Source organism: Tachyglossus aculeatus, chromosome 23, assembly GCF_015852505.1.
Source record: "Tachyglossus aculeatus isolate mTacAcu1 chromosome 23, mTacAcu1.pri, whole genome shotgun sequence".
Taxonomy (NCBI): Eukaryota; Metazoa; Chordata; class Mammalia; order Monotremata; family Tachyglossidae; genus Tachyglossus; species Tachyglossus aculeatus.
Window position 1 is genome coordinate 12,350,986 of NC_052088.1, and position 19,098 is coordinate 12,370,083.

A 19,098-nucleotide genomic window follows, 5' to 3' on the forward strand; every position below is an offset into this window, starting at 1 on the left:
AATGCCAGATATGCTTTTGACAGAAGGCAAGTTGAGGCTTCCAGGGAGTTAGAAAGATTGGCTAAACATTAACTTTGCTCTTCTTTGCAGAAACCAGGTCTGAGATGACAGCACAACGACAAGGGAGGGTTTGTAACATTATCAAAATACTATTTTGACTAACTCCCACCAAGAACATCCCTGGGAGAATGTTGGGGCCCCGGAAATGTGATGCACAGGCACCACGGGAAACTCTGCTATTTCTTTTTCTATTTGCATTTATTAACTGTTTACTTCACGGAGATCACCCACTGAGCACTGAGGGGTTTCACATCAATTATTTCATTTTTCCCCTAACAGCATTCCTTGAGTTTGCTTCAGTCTTTATTACATGCTTACTATTTGTCAAGCACCATGCTAAGCCCTGGGGCAGATGCAAGGAGATAAGATTCAGTTCCACCTGGGGCTTGCAGCTTAAGAATGAGGAAACTGGAGCACTAAGAGGTTAAGTAACTCATCCAAGGTCATACGGCAGGTAAAAGGCAGAGCTGGGCCTAGGACAAGCCACCTAACTCTCAAACCAATCCTTGCTCTTTCCACTACACCACACTACTTCCCTCTCTCAAGTTTTATGAACTGGCCTCGAGCAACAGCCGCCAACGCCCCCAGACTGGACTGCTGAAGTAGAATGAAGAGAGAAGAGGCTGGAGGCAGGGATATCAGGAAGAAGGCTATCCTATATACCCAGCTGTCTGTTCTATCTTTCAGAATCACCCATCACAGCACAATAATCCCCTCCCCAAATGTCTACACTGACTCTCATACAAAACTTCTAATCAGCAGTTTAAAACCTTTCTATCAGCGGGCTCCTTCTTACTTAAATGGTTTGTGGCCTTCACTATCAATTGATGGCATCTTCTAGGGGCGAAGCACTGTACTCCCAAGCAAACCAACTAATTTTCCTCCATTTTTGACTCTCCTGAACTCCATCACAATGCTCACACTTTTCCTGTTTTCTGGCGTGCCATCCTCCCTCAGTTTTACCATGCCACATCCCAACCCTCCTTTAAAGCTCCACTAACAAAAAAAACCTCCTCCAGGAGGCCTTCCCTGATTAATTCCCCCACTTTCTCAGTCACTTCTCCCATGGGCCACTTTGGCATGCACATATTTGTATTTTTATAATCTGTTCTCTTCAGTCACATTTATTGAGTGATACTCTGTGCATAACACTTGGGAGAGTAGAACAGATATGATTCCTGCCCTCAAGAAGCTTGATTTTTGCATTTTGAAAAATCACCAATTTATGCCTGCTGCCTTGCCACCTTGAGGACAGCAATCTTGTCTGTCTTTAGTTGTTTCACAAGTACCGATGGTACTCTCTGCACACCATACGTGTTCTGTCCATTTTGTATTCATAGTGGGCAAAAAAACCTCAGGACAAGAAGTACAGAAATGTATAACTTATGGTTGATGGTCTACTCTCATTACTATGGCATGGGTAGACCAGTGCTTCGCACATAGTAAGCGCTTAACAGATGCCATCATTATTATTATTATTATGGGTAGTTAATGAATATTAAAGAGGTCCATCACACACCCCTAATCATAAATTCTTGGTTAGGGGGAAATATCTCCCTTACATGGCTAAGATAGCCTCTTTAAAGCTAATCACTATGACTAATTCAGAGATTAATTCTAAAAGTCCATGGAATATGTGCTTGAATTGTCATTCAATAAAAAGCAAGAGAGGGCCAAGTTTGCTAGGTTTGAAACAAATGGAAAACAAAGCAACTCAGGCAGGCTCACAGGCAGCTTCGTCCACTGACAATTCGTTGGCCAGAATACCGCCTATTTTGCTGAAAGACGGCATCTGTATTCCATACTTCTCGAGCTCCTTTCGCATGTTGCTGATTTCCTCCTCTGAAAAACAAAAATGCAGAGTGGCACAGTGAGATTTTCAGGGTATTAACCATAAATCGGCAGCTCTGGGGGATTCAACACATGAGAAAGTTCTTTTATGAGGAAACTGTAAAGTTTGGAGGCCCCCTACAAAGGGAACTGGGTTCCTCTGTTCCTTAGCCAAATGGGGTCAGGGGGAATCAAACAGGCAAGAGACACAAAACTAAAAAGAGAAATCAGTGGGTGGGGTTTGATCCTTCTACCTTTAGCCCTACTTTTACCCAGAGAAAGCACTAGTGGGAAAAGTTTAAGAGGCCTCATTAATACAATCAGGCGGATTTGTTAGCTTTCTGAACAGTAGCTTACATGAGATTCAGATATTTAGGTTAGTACCTGTGAAGTCGACTTTTCCAAGTAAGTCCTGGATCTGTGGGGCTAGTCCCAGTTTGTAGAGATATAAGCTGAAAGGAAAAAGAAAAAAAAATCCACACAAAAAATTTGTGGTTTTGCAGTTGATCTTACAACCAGGAATGCATTGATCCCGCCATAATTTAAATCACATGGTTTTGCCCTCAGTTTAACCTACTATCATCATCAATCGTATTTATTGAGCGCTTACTGTGTGCAGAGCACTGTACTAAGCGCTTGATAGTAATGGCATTTATTAAGCGCTTACTACATGCAAAGCACTGTTCTAAGCGCTGGGGAGTTTACAAGGTGATCAGGTTGTCCCACGGGGGGGCTCACAGTCTTAATCTCCATTTTACAGATGAGGTAACTGAGGCACAGAGAAGTTAAGTGACTTGCACAGTCACACAGCTGACAATTGGCGGAGCCAGGATTTGAACCCATGACCTCTGACTCCAAAGCCCGTGCTCTTTCCACTGAGCCACGCTGCTTCTCTGCCACCTCTGCTTCGCTGCCACCTACTATGTGGTTCTCATTGTGTCAGTGAAGGAAAGGACTTCTAGTGAAAGGAAATGAAAGGACTGGTCCTTGAGCGGGTCCAGCCCCAGACCTCCGGACATGAAGCAGCATTGCTTAGAGGATACAGCATGGGCCTGGGCATCATAGGTTCTAATCCTGCCTCCACCACTTGTCTGCTGTGTGACCTTGGGCAAGTTGCTTAATTTCTCTGGGCCTCAGTTCCCTCATCTGTGAAAGGGGGGATTAAGACTGTGAGCCTTATGTGGGACAGGTCTGTCCTGTCCTGCCATCGACCCCCGGCCCACGTCATCACCCAGGCCTGGAATGCCCTCCCTCTGCCCATCCGCCAAGCTAGCTCTCTTCCTGCCTTCAAGGCCCTGCGGAGAGCTCACCTCCTCCAGGAGGCCTTCCCAGACTGAGCCCCTTCCTTCCTCTCCCCCTCATCCCCCTCTCCATCCCCCCATCTTACCTCCTTCCCTTCCCCACAGCACCTGTATATATGTATATATGTTTGTACATATTTATTACTCTATTTATTTATTTATTTTATTTGTACATATCTATTCTATTTATTTTATTTTGTTAGCATGTTTGGTTTTGTTCTCTGTCTCCCCCTTTTAGACTGTGAGCCCACTGTTGGGTAGGGACTGTCTCTATATGTTGCCAATTTGTACTTCCCAAGCGCTTAGTACAGTGCTCTGCACATAGTAAGCTCTCAATAAATATGATTGATGATGATGATGACAGGGACTGTTTCCAACCCGATTATCTTGTATTTACCCCAGCACTTAGAACAGTGCCATTATTATTATCATTATTATTATCATCTCCATATTCCCCTGTCTGGGCTCAGTCCTTGAGTCTTGCTTGCATTTCATTGTGGAACACTACCTTTACTTTTGGGGAATTCAATTTCTAGCCCAAAACGTTCTTGAAAGTTTATGGCTGCTGACATGAGCAGCCTACCAGGAAAGGGCAAATGATACCCAATGACATAGAGGGGAAAGGAAGTAAGCGATCACTTTGATGACTTGCAAATATTTTCTGACAATTATTTTCAGATGTGAGGAGATGGGACCAAAACAGGCTGACTTGTACGGTATGAAATATTCTAGCTTGAACAGCACCCAAATATGAATCCTACATGAGATTTTAAAAATCATTTTTATTCAGTCAATGACAGATGCTACTTTTTTATGATGTTTGCTAAGCACTTACTCCGTGCTAGGCACTGTTCTAAGCACTGGGGTAGATACAAGGTATTCAGGTTCGACAGTATCCCTGTCCCATATGGGGCTCACGGTCCTAATCCCCATTTTACAGATGAGGTAACTGAGGCACAGAGAAGTTAAGTGACTTGCTCAAGGTCACACAGCAGACAAGTGGCCGAACCAGAACTAGAATTCAGGTCCTTCTGACTCCCAGGCCCAAGCTCTATCCACTAGGCCATGCACTTCTCCATGCTACGCTGTTTTGTTTTTTATTACACATTTATAAAGTGTAATAAAAAAAAGGCCGAATTTTAATGGGAGTTTTTATATAATCCATTTACTGGGGTGCTTTACTGCAATTTGAGTTGCTCAAGAGTACACATGTTTGTTAAAGGGGAGGAAGAAAGAGAAAGTCTCTTCAATTTGAATTTCTAGTAGATGTTTTTGGTATTCAAACCAGATTCACACCATCATAGGAAAACATAAAACCCATGGTGGCTGACATATACAGTCAGTTCTCTGGTAACCCTGGGATCACATCCCTGATTAACATTGCACTTAGCTGGAGTAAAGGTGGCAATGGCTAAAACTGGATGTTGTTCTGCCAGCCTGGAAGTAACAGATGCATTCTATGTTTTGTGTGCTACACCACTGATGCAATGTAATGTTGTCATACAGAACTTTGGGCTCAGGACCGCAGAACCTAGAGTGGATTGCTAGAAAGGCCCCCGTCTCCCCCTGCTCCCACCCTCCCCACCTTCGCCCTTGCCCCAGAGCTGTTGTATTCCCTTCCCAGGTCTCTGGTCACTTGACAGCCACTTCCAAGCAAAGCTTGGCCCTTAAAATAAAAAAAAGGTCAGGACATAATGATATCTGGTCCACTATTGTCCCAATGAGGAGTCAGCCCAGCCAAAACTGACTAGTTGTACTCAAACCCTAACTGGTGCTACAGTTAGGACCAAGTCTTTCAACACAGCAATCGTGTTCTATCCAGATTGAAGCACATAGATAGAAGAACCTTTCCTAGTTCTCCAGCAACGTCCTATCCACCCTGCTCAGTGAAAACAAATTATGGGAGAGCCCACTGTATGCTTTGTGTGAAATAACAGTTTGAATTTATGGTTCAAATTCAGTGGTTCACTTTTGCCCTCTTCTGGAAACTAAATCCATGCCTTTTTCTAGCTTCAAAGGCAAGAAGCAAGTGTCCTACCTTCATAACTCTGAATGTTTCTGTCAGTTGGTGAACATCAACAATCCACTGTATTTACTGAGTGCTCACTTGGGCAGAGCACTGTACAAAGAGTTTGGGAGATTATAATACAACAGAGTTGGTAGACACATGCCCTACCCACAACAAGCTTACAGTCTAGAGGGGTGCTGTGAACAGGGGACACCTAGGCACTGGACATGGGGCTTAGACTCAGCAGCTTAATGTGTTTTACCCCCATCTGCAATTCTGTATTCCCCTGAGGAAATGCCAGTCAGTGGTTCTGTTCTCAAGTAGAAAAGACAAAGTTAGCATCGCCACTGACCCTTTTCCATCACTTGATCAACAACTGAATTAAAATAGAGGGGGTTAGTTGTTACATTTGAGTCTAATCAATCCCCCCAGAGATGTGCCCTGGGGCACACAGAGAACAAAACTTCTGTCACTTAGAATTCCCAGCAGCCAATTAAAATAACTACAGTAGCAGCATATTGTACAACGACTAATGAATTCGATAGAAAGCTTTACCTCTTAATAGTTCACTTTCCAACCCTTCCCCCCACTTAAACCCTTATTATTATTCTTCAGTTTGGTTAGCAAACCCAAGGAAAATGCTTGTGTGTGAGAGGAGATTTGGAAGGCTTTCCCATTTAGGGATTAGAAGGAAATGGTTTAAGATATTTATAGTAGTTTTAGTAGTAGTAATATTTATTGAGTATCCACTTGGTGCAGTTCAGTGTTCTAGACCCATGGGAAGTTCAGAAACAAGTAAAATGTTTTCTGCCTCCAAAGAGCTTACACACATGAAACAAACATAAAAGACAAACATAGGAGACAAGCATAAAAATGTTTTCAATTAGAGTGGACAAAATAACTAATTAAGTACACAAATGCACTTATTTACACCCTCTTTAGTGCTCATGTTTATAAGTGCTAGAGTTGGCTGATTGGATAATATGACTCAAGGGGAAGTAAATTAGTTGGGGAAAGCTTGTTGGAGAAGGTAGGATTTTAAGAGGATTTTGAATGTGGAGGGGTCTGTGATGTGGCAATGGAGGGAGTTCTCATGTGTGAAGGGATGGAGGTGCATGGGACAAGAGGGAGCTTAAGGCTAGCTGAAGTCAAAAATCAAAATCTGCACAATGAAAAGTTAATCATCAACACTTCGTACTCCAGCAGGGAACCTACAGCATCCTTTTTTCTCAATGGTCCTATTTTGGCCAGTTCTTTTTAGCAGGCAAGGTAAAAAAATAAATACAAAATTTTTAAAAATGGATTCTGTCTGGTAAGTCATTACATCACCTGATGAGGTTTTTAATCTATTCCTTTCAAGCCTTTTCCACTTACTAAAGAATACTCCACTCAAACTTCTACCCACTGAATTGCAGTACAAGGCAAATTACTGCCCGGCTTATTATATTAAAACTAAAATCACCACAAGGTGGTGCTGAGAAACTCCTTACAGGTTTGGTCTTGGGTAATGTTGGGTTTTTCAACTGCATTAGATGAAGAGCTCCCTTGGAAAACAACATTCCCCTGTAATGCGAGTAATCTGGTTATCTATTTGTGTACTTCTCTCCCACAAAGCTGAAGCTTAAACTCTCGGCTTTTAAAAGAGGAGCTGACATCCTGCGGACGTTTTGCACTCCTGACGTGGGAGTTGCTTCCTTCTGGCAAATTACTGAAAAAGGGCAAGTGTTTCCTGGGTAAGTCGTATTTATCAAATACTCTGAAGTAGCACAATTCTGCCCCCTCTCCGCATTTCAATTCAAAAGGGCCCATTCATTACCTGAAGCGTCAAGAAAATCCTGACAGGCTCTTAAAAAAGGCCGGTGTCAGGCAAGATACTAAATTTGTTGAGCCTTTCAAGGGTGAATTTATCAAGCACCTTTGAGTGAGTGCAGTGTGCACAACGGATGGGGCTGAGTGCATTTTCAGAGGAACAGGAAAATAAACAATATCATTATTTCCCAGTGACAAGACAGACCTTTGTTAAAAGCCACCAGCCCCTAAGTGGACTACTCTGAATCCCAACTTATAAAGAGTTGGCAAGAAAACCACATCCACTCAGGTTACGCTCAACTGCTGTCAATGGCAGGAAAAACCCAATGGAATTCTACCATAAGGACTATATTTACTCTTCCAAGTGCTTAGTACAGTGCACACAGTAAGCACTCAATAAATATGACAATGAATGATTGAGTAAATATGATTGAGTGAATGAATGTCTTTCCACTAGGCCAGTGTGTGGCATATCAGAATCCAACGAACAGTCTAATCACCGGATTCTTTGCAGCATCCAGAACATCACTGCGCTCATCAAGCCACCACATCGTATTTTATAATAATAATAATAATGATGATGATGGTATTTGTTGAGCGCTTACTATGTGCCAAGCATTGTTCTAAGCGCTGGGGTAGATACAAGGTAATCAGGTTATCCCACGTGGGGCTCACAGTCTTAATCCCCATTTTACAGGTGAGGTAACTGAGGCACAGAGAAGTTAAATGACTTGCCCAAAGTCACAAAGCTGGCAAGTGGTGGAGTCAGAATTAGAACCCACAACCTCTGACACCCAAGCCTGTGCTCTTTCCACTAAGCCACGCTGCTTCACCATTAAGCATCTCTACTAAGGGTTTGGGATAATTCTTTAGAATTAGTAGTCAAGGAGCTTACAGTCTAGTGGGGAAAACAAATACTAAAATCACTTACAGAATGGGGAAGGAAGCAAAAGTGGAAATTCAACTGATTTAGTGGATATTCCCAAGGGCATCATCTGGAAAGAGAACTTAAAAGATGTAGGGATTACTACAGCTATGCAAAGGGATAGTTGATGGACCACTTCTAGATTGTGAGCCCACTGTTGGGTAGGGACTGTCTCTACATGTTGCCAACTTGTACTTCCCAAGCGCTTAGTACAGTGCTCTGCACACAGTAAGCACTCAATAAAAACGATTGATTGATTGATTGATAAACTTTAGACTCACATTGGCCATTCAACCAGTGAACCAAAAAACATCAACAGGCCACCCACCATACACCTGATCCCCTGATATCAGCTCCAGGACAATATCATAGACCAGCCAAATGAGGTAGCTGGGGTCATTGGGAAGGGGATAGAAAAAAAAAACAAACAACCAAAGGCAGAGTTTTGTAACTCTAGAAAGCCATGATACCTCCACACTTGAACACTGTCTATATCCCAGTATACTAGAATGGTGATAGCAGGATGGAGGAGTTTAGAAGCCAAGATGATCAGGTGTATGGAGAAGTTCCCATTTAGAGGAAAAAATTAAAGAGATTGGGATTCTTTAACATAGAAAAATGAAAGCTGAGACAGAACATGATTGAAGTGCACAAAAACCACGATGCTTGTGCACAGGGGAAAACAAGTGAACTCCTAGCAGGAATGGTAAGGATGGAGGAGAAAGAGGGAGAACAAGTAAGGTGCTTCATTTTTAGGATGGATACCAGGAGGGCAACCATCACACAGTTCCTCCAAGTGGCCTGTTGATATTGTTGGAGGAAAAATACTGGGCTGGGTGGACCACTGGTTTGACTAACTAATGGTATTGTTTGTTCTACGGGCCAGAACAGGGTTCCATATCCCTTGGACTTTCTCATTAACACATGGTCCCTTCTGATGCTTGGCTGAAGAGCAGAATGGTTAAGTTCATCATCACCCTATATCTGACCACGCGGCAAGAATCCATTTTACCTACAATGACCAAGCAGAAGCAGTTCAAACCATGATTAAATCATTCATGGAGCTGTGTCAAATAGGACCACTGGAAAACCCCAGTCAGGGTCTTCAGAACATCTGAAGAAAGGTGGTGACATCACCAAAATGGAACTTAGCACGCTATTGCTTTTTAAGCTGTTTAACATTAAGGGCCCCATGTGTCCACTTCAGGAAACCACTTCAAGTTCAAGTGTGACATTCACTGATGGAAAAAAGACCAGGCTACCCTTTCGGAGTTTAGTGCTTTGATGCATTTATAAGATAACATCATAAACTAAGGAGTTGTTGACTTAACAGTTCGCAAACCCTGTGCAAATGGCAATGTCTTTTGGATGATAATTCTGCATGATATATGATAAAAGAGGTATTAAACTTTTTCCAAACAAAACATTTAGGAACCAAAAATGTTTTAGTTTGATCTTGGGCAAAGAGTCCCCTTCCCATATAAGAAGGTAGACCTAATAAGGGTTCTTTGATTTGTTCTGACTTCTTGGACATCAAAAGATAACTGTTTTAATAATTACAGCCGTGGTAGATGCTTGCCTAGAACATTCACAACTACTTCAGAAACAAACATAACTATTATGGGGTAGCTGCCAAAATAAAGCCAGTTTTCTTGTTCCCTCCTCATCTCAGAGATCTGACTGCCCTTAAGGTTTGATGAGGCCATTACTGGTGGTGAAATTTCAATCAAGGTTTATGGATGTGGCTAGGAAAACCAAAGCATGGCTGACAATCCATTTCTCATTATCAGCACTGAAAAGTGCCAGAATGTTGCAGTTGCTATCCACAGTACCCAGTGATATTTCCATTTGTTCCTTTGTTGTGATCTTCTCAAAGCTTCATCCTAAGAGTCACCCCATTTCTAATGTCTGCATGCCAGCTGGTCTGTCTTCTAGCATTTCTCTCCACTGTCCATATCATTTGAGGCTTTGCTTCAGTGTCTCCTTCCATCACCTCAAATTCACCTTTACAGACTGTCACCCTAATGAATTATGGAAGGAAACAAGCCAGCAGAGCCAGAAAGAAGCTTACTATAAACCTCTAAGAAGCAAGATTCTGACATCAAATAATAATAATAATAATAATAATAATAATGGCATTTAATAAGCACTTACTATTCAAGTTACAGGAGAACCAAGGCAGATTCCTAACTTTTGATTTAAAGTTTCGATTCAATGTTAAACACTGAAATTATTACAGGGCACAAGCAGTGGATGAGAATGGGTAATAAGTGCTTCCAGAGGTCAGTCTAAAATCCCAATCCTTCTCAAACCATCAGTTCAATCAGGAAAACACTGAGTATCTAATGAAGGTAAGAAAAAGTCTGCTTAATAACTGGCCTTTTTTGTCCTGCTACTTTCCACTAAATGAAAGTCAAATTATGTTGTTCGAATGTCTACATTATTTTTTCCTTGATCCCAAGGGCACAACTTCTTCCTGGTAAACAAGATGTCCAACAAAAGCAACTTTTTGGTCTTCAGTTCCTTCAATACATTATTATTTTCCCTAAACACCAAAATTTCAGGGGCAGCCAATCCAATCTTAAAAAAGAAAGGGAGCTTCAAGATGACAATGCTTAAATAGGTCTATTTGGGTTTGGAAAAGAGTTAAAGCCCTTAGAAAACAAGTTCTGAACTACATGAGTTTAGGAGGCCCCAATTTTCTCTCATATTCCAGTCTCAAATGGCCACCTAACTGCACACTCAAGATTTCAACTAAAAACAAATCAAATCCATTTCAAGCATTTCCACTCTCTCATCGATACAAAATTCTTTTAGCACATACTTCAACATTACATAAAACAATGCCCATTTTATTCCTATCCTGAGCCATTATGCTTATGGTTTCTTAAAATTAAAATCCTGCACATTAAAGTTTAAACATTTACTCAAAAGCAATCCACCATCAATAGCAAATTCTTTATAACAATGTTTCCTACCTTAGTGCATGAATGCAATATATCATTCTTGGAATGTTTTTCCGATCATAGACATCTGTGGTCTCTGGATAAAAGATCTGGAAAATTTTTTTTAAAAAAAGGTTGTTGCTTTTTTTTTGTCTTCTAGAGTGTTCAAATAAACCAAAATATCAAGACAAATTCTACCTTAAACTGCTCTTGAAGTTAGGAATGAAAGAGGGAGTTTTAAGAATTATACAGGCACTCAATTTGGCTCGAACAATAATCAGAATGAATAGCCGTATTATACTCTTCAACTCTATTTTATTAGTCTCAACAACGAAAATGAAGGGCAGCATGGTAGGGAAGACTGATAGGGAAGGATGATAGAATAGTGATTCTTCTTTGCAAACAATAAAGGGTGAAGTGCTGGATTTGAGCAGTCCCAACAAACTATCTTTCCATTAAATTTGTCATAACAAGGATACTTGATCCAAGCTAAAGTTCACAGTCCCAGCTCCTCAGCTACCCCTGCTCCTGACCATGTTCTACACTGTGATTGCTCCAACATTTTGAATGTATTAACTTTAGACAGGAGAGAGAAAAATAGGTCCAAATTCCTGCTTCTCGGTCCATTTACATTCTAGCTCATATTGCTTGAAGGAATGGTTTAGCAAGCTCCTTGTGCTGAAACACATTTGGCTGAATCAGAAACTACTGCTTGTGATGATACTTCCTACTTCAAGGGCTGTTGAAAGAGTAAAAAAACCTCAGACAAACATGGTGTGAAAGCACTTTGGAAAAATACAGACAAAATTCAAAAGGAAAGATTGTTGTTTGTGATTTAAACTAACAAGGGGAATGATGTCTGATTAAAGGGAAGAGCCAAAGAAGCTGTAGTGAACTAAAAAAACATTTACTGTAAAATAAAATGTGTTCTACACTTTAGTCAAAGAAAGCATTTCGAGAAGTGAGGAGGAAGGAGGAAATAAGGCTTTCCTTCAGGATGTTTGGAGTCTTAGGAGGTAGGACTAACCTGACCCAACAATGATCAGAGAAGAAGGAGCCCCATCTCCATGTCCTAAGGAAACACCACTCCTGGATCATAACCAGTGGTGGACAGGCCTAGCAGGAATCCTGAAAATGCTGGCTAACCTGAGTGCTGGCTACCCTGTCACCCCAGCCTATATAAGTCCTGCATGTATAAAACCTGCATGCACGCACTTCACAATGTCCTGCATGTCTGTCTGCCTTCTCGTTCCCTTCCCTCCCTGCTCCAGCGGGAATGTGTCAGGAAGGTGCCAACACCATCCCCAATTCCTTCCTGCATGTGCTCATTCCCCAAGTCTTTGTGCTTGAACGGAGGCTCCCATCAGTGACATCTAGGAGCCTGTTTTCAGGATGCCATACTTTTACTTAAACAGATACTGGAATTCAAACAGGAATGCCTGGGGAATCTGGGGTATTAGGAATCAAGGAGCTGCAGAGGCCTCTGCGGGGCTGGGGGCACTGTTCCCAGGCACAGTGCTGTCGGAGAGGGCCAGGGAAAGAGGGGGTGAGGCAGGGAGGATGGAGGCTTACCTTGGGAAGGCCGATAGCTTCCATGGCCCGCAGCCACTGCACCGTGTTGTCCGTGTGCCGAAAGTGAAGACCCGATTTCTAGTTTGGGGCGACAATGATAGAGAAAAGGAGAGAAAACAGATTGAAATAATTTCCCAGAATTATTTCCTTCGATGAATACATTACTCGTATAATTCATCTCCCGATTTCAGTCTTGAAGTATTTCTTATGCTAGCTTTGTTGAACAAGGCTGGTCTCTTCCAGGACTTCCCCTGGTTTTACCCAGTGCCCAAGCAAAGATACAGATAACTTTTGTCCTAGAGAGGATCCTGACCATGATCAGGTTTGCTTCCAAATATTCGTGTTCCCAAGTGACCATCTCTTTCCATGGAGAAACAACTCTCTCACTGACCAATGACAATGTGCATACAGACACACACAACAAATGAGAACACCACTTTTCCTCCCAACAGTTTGTTCCAAGAAGACTTTCAAAGACTAACTCTCTGTCCCTTTTTTGACAAATTTGTCAACTTAAAAAAATCCGCCCCCCTCCCTCCAACCCCTGAACAAGGATGTAGGAGCTCAGGCAGAGAAGCTCCACCCCACACACTCCTTCCTGCAGAATCAGAGCAGATTGGGTTTGCAGGGGGACAAAATCTTGTCAGGGTTTCCCAGGAGCCAGAGTGCATTCCTCTCCCTATAATCCTCTTAGAAAAAGAGGAAAAAAAAAAATCACACCATCATTTTTACTGCCAATTTTAATCTGACACTCCCAATTAAGTGTCACCATTACTTAGGCTGCCTCAGGGTTATGGAGACAAAATGTGCCACTTTTGCAAGATTCTCTTATTTTACTTGAGCATGGGTCACTTTTGCCTTCCCTTCCCCCCACAACAAAAATACTATTTGAACCACAGGTATATCCCTTTTATGCATTTTGCAAAGGTATAAATATAGTTCTCCAACAGTTAGCTATACCCCTGGGGAGAGAAGCAGGGGAGAGTGCTTGTGTGTATTTGGACTAGGTTTGCTGAGTGGGGGGAAGGAGTACTGAAGCTGTACCTGGAAGATGGAGTATGAAAATAAGCAGATGCTAGAGGGGGGTTGAACTTCCCTCTGGGGAATCACACCTAGAGAGCTTCCAGTATACTATCAGTCTTGGCTACGGAAGGGAGACTCAAGCAGAGGCATACCCAGTCCATTCCTAGCTTGGCCAGTGGCTAGTGAATGGAAGGCAATGTGCTACAAGTCAAAGCTCACCTGCGCTGGGCAGAGAGACGGTGGAGACTAAATTCTACTGTGCGGAAGAAGGCAATGGTAAACTACTCCATATTTTTACCAAGAACACTCTATGGATACACTACCAGCACGATTGCAGATGGAGAGTGGGACGTTCTGGGAGGGATGTGTCCATGGAGTGACTACGGGTCAGGGATGACTCGACAGCATAACCCAAGACAAGACGGGTGTTGAATTCAAGAGGACTACAAACACTTCTAGTTGAGCCTTGCACCACGATCCAGACTGGTTTAACATGGTCTGGTGGTGCTACTGGAATGCTTTTTACCCTTCCGGAGGACAGTAAACACATTGTGGGACGGGAATGTGTTTACCAACTCGGTTGAATTTACCCCCTGCTCCTGAAGCATTTAGTACAGTGTTCTGCACAAAGTAAATGCTCAATAAATACTATTGATGATGAAGGGCCCCTGATCTCCTGCCTGCCCAATGAGATGCAAGTTGGTTTGTCTCCTTTGCAGTACCAATATGATGCTTTTATGTCCAATTTTTAAATTACTTTTTGCACCCAGCCAATCTCCACTGCAGCCTCTGCTGCCTAGTTCTATGGCTTGGAAGCCGTGCCCATACTTGAGGGGTCCTGGGAATGCAACAACGAGTGAGAAAGAGAAAGAGAGAAAGGGGGGAGAGGGAAGAAGAGAGAGAAAGTAGGGGTGGGGAAGACGCTCACTATAGGTAGGAAACGTCTACCACCTCTTATGTTCTACCCTACCGAACACTTAGTACAGTGCTTTTGTTAGTATGTTTGGTTTTGTTCTCTGTCTCCCCCTTTTAGACTGTGAGCCCACTGTTGGGTAGGGACTGTCTCTATATGTTGCCAATTTGTACTTTCCAAGCGCTTAGTACAGTGCTCTGCACATAGTAAGCGCTCAATGAATACGATTTATGATGCTCTGCACACAGTAAGTGCTCAATAAATTCAACTGCTTGACGGGAACGAAGATCTGGGGACTGCACAAAAGTCTGTAGGACTGCAAAAAATTGGTATTCTTGTACAAAATGGTGTCACATTATGTGACATTGCATGCTTGGACTACCACGTGACACTGCATGTGTCTCCTTCTCACACCGTACTAACTGCTTGGGAGACTACAATATAACAATAAATCAACACATTCCCTGCCCAAAATGAGCTCTGTTGTACTATATTCTTCCTAAGTGCCTAGTAGAATATTCTGCACATAGTGCTCAATAAATGCCATTGATGATGATGGAAATATTGGATCTAGTCTAAGATGGATGGTAGGCTCCCTTTCCTTCTTTGGTGAAGTTTCGCATAATGTTGCTAATAGAGGGTGTTGGAGTAGTGATGGTACTACTGAAAACAATCAATGCTCTGTGCTAAGTGCTTGCTAAGTACAACAGATTCCTCCAAAATCTCCCTTTACAACTAATTAATGGGTCTAAAGGAGTGCTTCAGAGGGAATTAAAATATCTTACACTTCAGATGCAATTAGTCTGATAGATTTTTAGATACTAACCTATCAAAAGCATGTACTGAGTGCTCACTGTATGCGGGGCACAGTATTAAAAGTTTGGGAGAGTACAAGAGGCTTCGAAGATGGGATTCCTGCCTTCAAGGAGCTTCCAGTTTAGAGGGGAGACGGACAAAACAATTTACAAACTGGAGGAAAAAGAGAAGGAAAAGATGAATGTGTGGAGGAGTAAGAACTGAAATAATACAGAAGTGCTTCAGGCTGTTGTAAACAGATGTCAAAAGCAATGTCTCCCAGTGGAAAGATCCGTACGGGGAGTTGGAGGACTTGGGTTCTAATACCAGCTCTGTTACTTGCCTGCTATGTGACCTTTGGCAGGTCACTACTTCTCAGTGCCTAAATTCCCTCATCTGCAAATGGGGATACAGTATCTGTTCTTCCTTTCATTAATTCATTCATTCAATCCTATTTACTGAGCACTTACTGTGTGCAGAGCACTGTACTAAGCACTTGGGAAGTACAAGTCGGCATTATATAGAGACAGTCCCTACCCAATAACGGGCTCACAGTCTAGAACGGGGAGACCTCTAATTAGACTGTGAGCCCATGTGGGACATTATTATCTTGTATCTTCCCAGTGCTTAGTACAGTCCTTGGCACATAGTAAGTGCTTAATAAATACCACAATATTATCCCACACCAGGATCTACCTCTCACAGCCCAAAATTGGCTTAAGTCGCTAACCTCCTTAAATCTGAGACTTTTAGGGTTAGCAGTGTGTGGAAACTCACTGAGGGCAGGTCTGCATCTTACTTCTATCATACGTTCCCAAGTGCTTAAAATAGGCGCCCAATTAATATAGATGTTGACGATGTGGATCGACTGGACAGTTTCATTTATGAGATAATGGGTGTTTTGGAGCAAAGGGCGAAATAACTAACTCCCTGCAAACTGCCTCTAAGTCCTAGCTTTCTGGGTTCATTTGACTCAGTTCATTATTTCCAGATGGCAGATCAGTGAAGGTTGGACTTCAGTTTAGAGGGAAGTTCCCATATGTTTCAAAATCTTAGCCACAGTCCCGTGATTTAATGCTACTTGGAAAGAACCCTGTGAAGTGCTTTAGTCTCGGAGATCATCTGAACAGGAAGCTAAAGCCTTCTGCATACTGTCACCTCTACAGTGCTCTACAGTGTTGCCAGTACAGTGCTCTGCATATAGTAAGTGCTCAATGAATATGATCGACTGACTCACTTGAGTACAGTCAAGAACAGAAAAAAAATCAATTTAATAAATCCCAAATCTCTTTAAAGTATACACAATAAAGAGATGTAAAATTCGCTTTGAGTCCAAGAAAAAACAAATACAAAGCAACTTTCCAAAAGTAAATGTCAGGCTTTTTTTTTTTCCTGCTTTTGTTGTTTTTTCCTTCAACTAGTTTCTCCTCCTCTCTTTCTGTCAGGGGCATTAATTCTGCCTAGTGGGAAAAGTCCTACCTAAAATTCATCCCCCATCAGATCCTTTTCTACTGTTCTTTCCTTTTCTCTTCCCCTGCCACCTTCTCCCATCACCTCAACACCCCAGTCACCTCAACCTAAAAAAGGCCCTTAGTCCTTTTGTATTTTATCCCCATCCTTAGCATGTACGGACAATTACGTATTCAGCCATTTCATCTGGCTATATATATATATGTATATAGGTATATATATAGATATATATATATCTCCTAATTCTTCCTCCTGTTCCCAACATTTGTGAATAATTGTTGTTGGGCTCCCTCAGAGTGAAAGCTCCATGAGTCTTCCATCTGCTGTACCTTCCCTAGTGCTTAGAACTTACTGTGTACTTAGTAGGTGCCACTGATTGAATAATCACTCTTTCCAGTCATCCCCCAACCTTCTCTCACACTGGCACAGCAACAAGCCCAACTGTTTGATCCTCTCTGGTTCAAACTGCCATTTTCTGGGGCCCCTGGGGAGGGATGGGGGTGGGCAGTGTTTATTGTTCCAAGCTTTCAGTAAGGCACTGACCACATTAACCTTCACTGCAGGGCAGTGGCTATTTTAAGTCTCAACATCAAGATTCTGGGCTCCCCAGGCAGGGCAGCCCCCAAAGCCAAAAAGGTGAACAGGATACAAGAAAACGTGCCTTTGCTCAAGTGTCATAGGAAGCTGACTGCTGTAAGGGAAGAAACAGACCTGGGACTTGGGAGGTACCAAGAAGTAGTAGTAATCATGGTGAGTTAGTCAGCCAATCATATTTATTGAGCACTTACTGTGTGCAGAGCACTGTATTAAACGCTTGAGAGAATACAATAAAACAATAAACAGACACATTCCCTGCCAATGGTATTTGATAGATCCTGACTAGTTGCCAATGCCAAGCACTCAGATCAGACAATCTCGAAGAGGGGAAAAAATAGATGTGACATTGCATGCTTGGTCTAACAAGTGATATTACATGCACCTCCTTGTCAGGAACCCTCTAGACTGCAAATTCACTGAAAAATATATTGAGTCTTTCTGAAACCCCATCTCCTCCAAGAGGCTTTCCCTGAATAATTTTTCTTCCCCTCACATCTTGTCTTCCCTGTTTTCACCTCAGTACTTATACACTCCCAACCGCCAGTCGTGCTTTGGTACAAATCAATTTACATCCTGTATTATTAGGGCACATCTTCCTCTTATTTGAAAATCATTCATGTCTGTGTCCCTTTGCTAGATTATAAGCTCCTTGAGGCCACAGATCCTGTCTACTCTCCCAAACTCCACACAATAGGCATTCAATAAAAATTACTGAATCACTGATAGTGTGCAAGCACACATCCACTTGCCCTTTCAGTATTTTTTCTTGATACCCAAATTAACTTTGAGACTGTTTTCCATACACTGCACTCTCAGAATTTGTCGGTCTGTCACCCAGCCAGAACAAAATCCTGGCTCCCTTTTAAGGTAACATGAAACCAAAATAGAGCAAAATTTCTGCATTTCTCCGTAATCAAATGTGAACATATTCAGCTTTCTCTGCCCTGATGACAAAGGTGACTGTCTGTCAAAAATACCCTGGGACATGGGGTATGGTTTGAGGACTAAACTTGTATAAGTCAGCCCCAAAATTAGCATGGAATCATAAGCAAGAGGAAACAGTGGACACTTTGCAATGACCATCCACTTCTCACCAAGGAAGTCATTCAATTTCTGGGGAGCGCATTTCCACCATCTGTGAAGTGGGGGTACTAGGCTCCTTCCTGATAATAATTGGATGAGCAGCATGACCTAGTGGAAAGAGCATGGGCTTGGGAGTCAGAAAACCTGGGCTCTAATCCCTGCTCCACCCTTGCCTGCTGTGTGTGACCTTGGACAAGTCACTTAACTTCTTTGGTCCTCATCTGCAAAAAGTGTTCTCATTGGAATGGTTTTTCCCCTTCCTGAGGAAAGGCCCCTGCCACTATAAATGTGTTATTTGTGGGAACTTTGCAGAGGCTACACCACTGCCAGCCTACTTGTGTGACACACTTCAGCTCTAACATAAGACTGAGAAAGTGGTCAGAGCCTAACCTCTTGCACAAGTAGTACTGCATTTATCAAGCACTGAAGTATAAAGTGTACTAGGCATAGGGAAAGAGTATACGGGTGGGAATTAGACACAGACCTTGTCCCTAGAGGGGCTCATGATCTATGAGACCTGTCTGTCTAGTATCCCAATTGCATAGTTTCCAGGCCCAACAGTAGGACCAAGACCCATCCATCTTTCGATGGGAGACTCCATCATTATTCCATGTCTCTGAAACTATGGCTTCCCTTTTATTCCTAGGGGGCTGGAGGAGACTATTTTGTGATGTCCCACGGTTATGAAAGGCAAAAAATTTTTGAAGCTCAGTGCCCCTAGGAGATTTCATTTTAGAGCCCCAAATGAAGAGGAAAGGCAATTGGAC

General features: G+C 42.4%; 1 protein-coding gene across 2 annotated transcripts in view; it reads right to left on the reverse strand.

The window, feature by feature from the left end:
• IQGAP2 (IQ motif containing GTPase activating protein 2) overlaps window positions 1-19,098 on the reverse strand; it is a 241,472-nt gene that overhangs the window by 96,543 nt on the left and 125,831 nt on the right. For both annotated transcript variants that reach the window (XM_038765978.1, XM_038765979.1), the window contains exons 4-7: window positions 12,451-12,528; window positions 10,912-10,988; window positions 2,275-2,342; window positions 1,789-1,902 (exon numbers count right to left, since the gene is read on the reverse strand). In XM_038765978.1, the coding sequence (XP_038621906.1) occupies window positions 1,789-1,902; window positions 2,275-2,342; window positions 10,912-10,988; window positions 12,451-12,528 (337 nt within the window). The remainder of the gene's footprint in view (window positions 1-1,788; window positions 1,903-2,274; window positions 2,343-10,911; window positions 10,989-12,450; window positions 12,529-19,098) is intronic.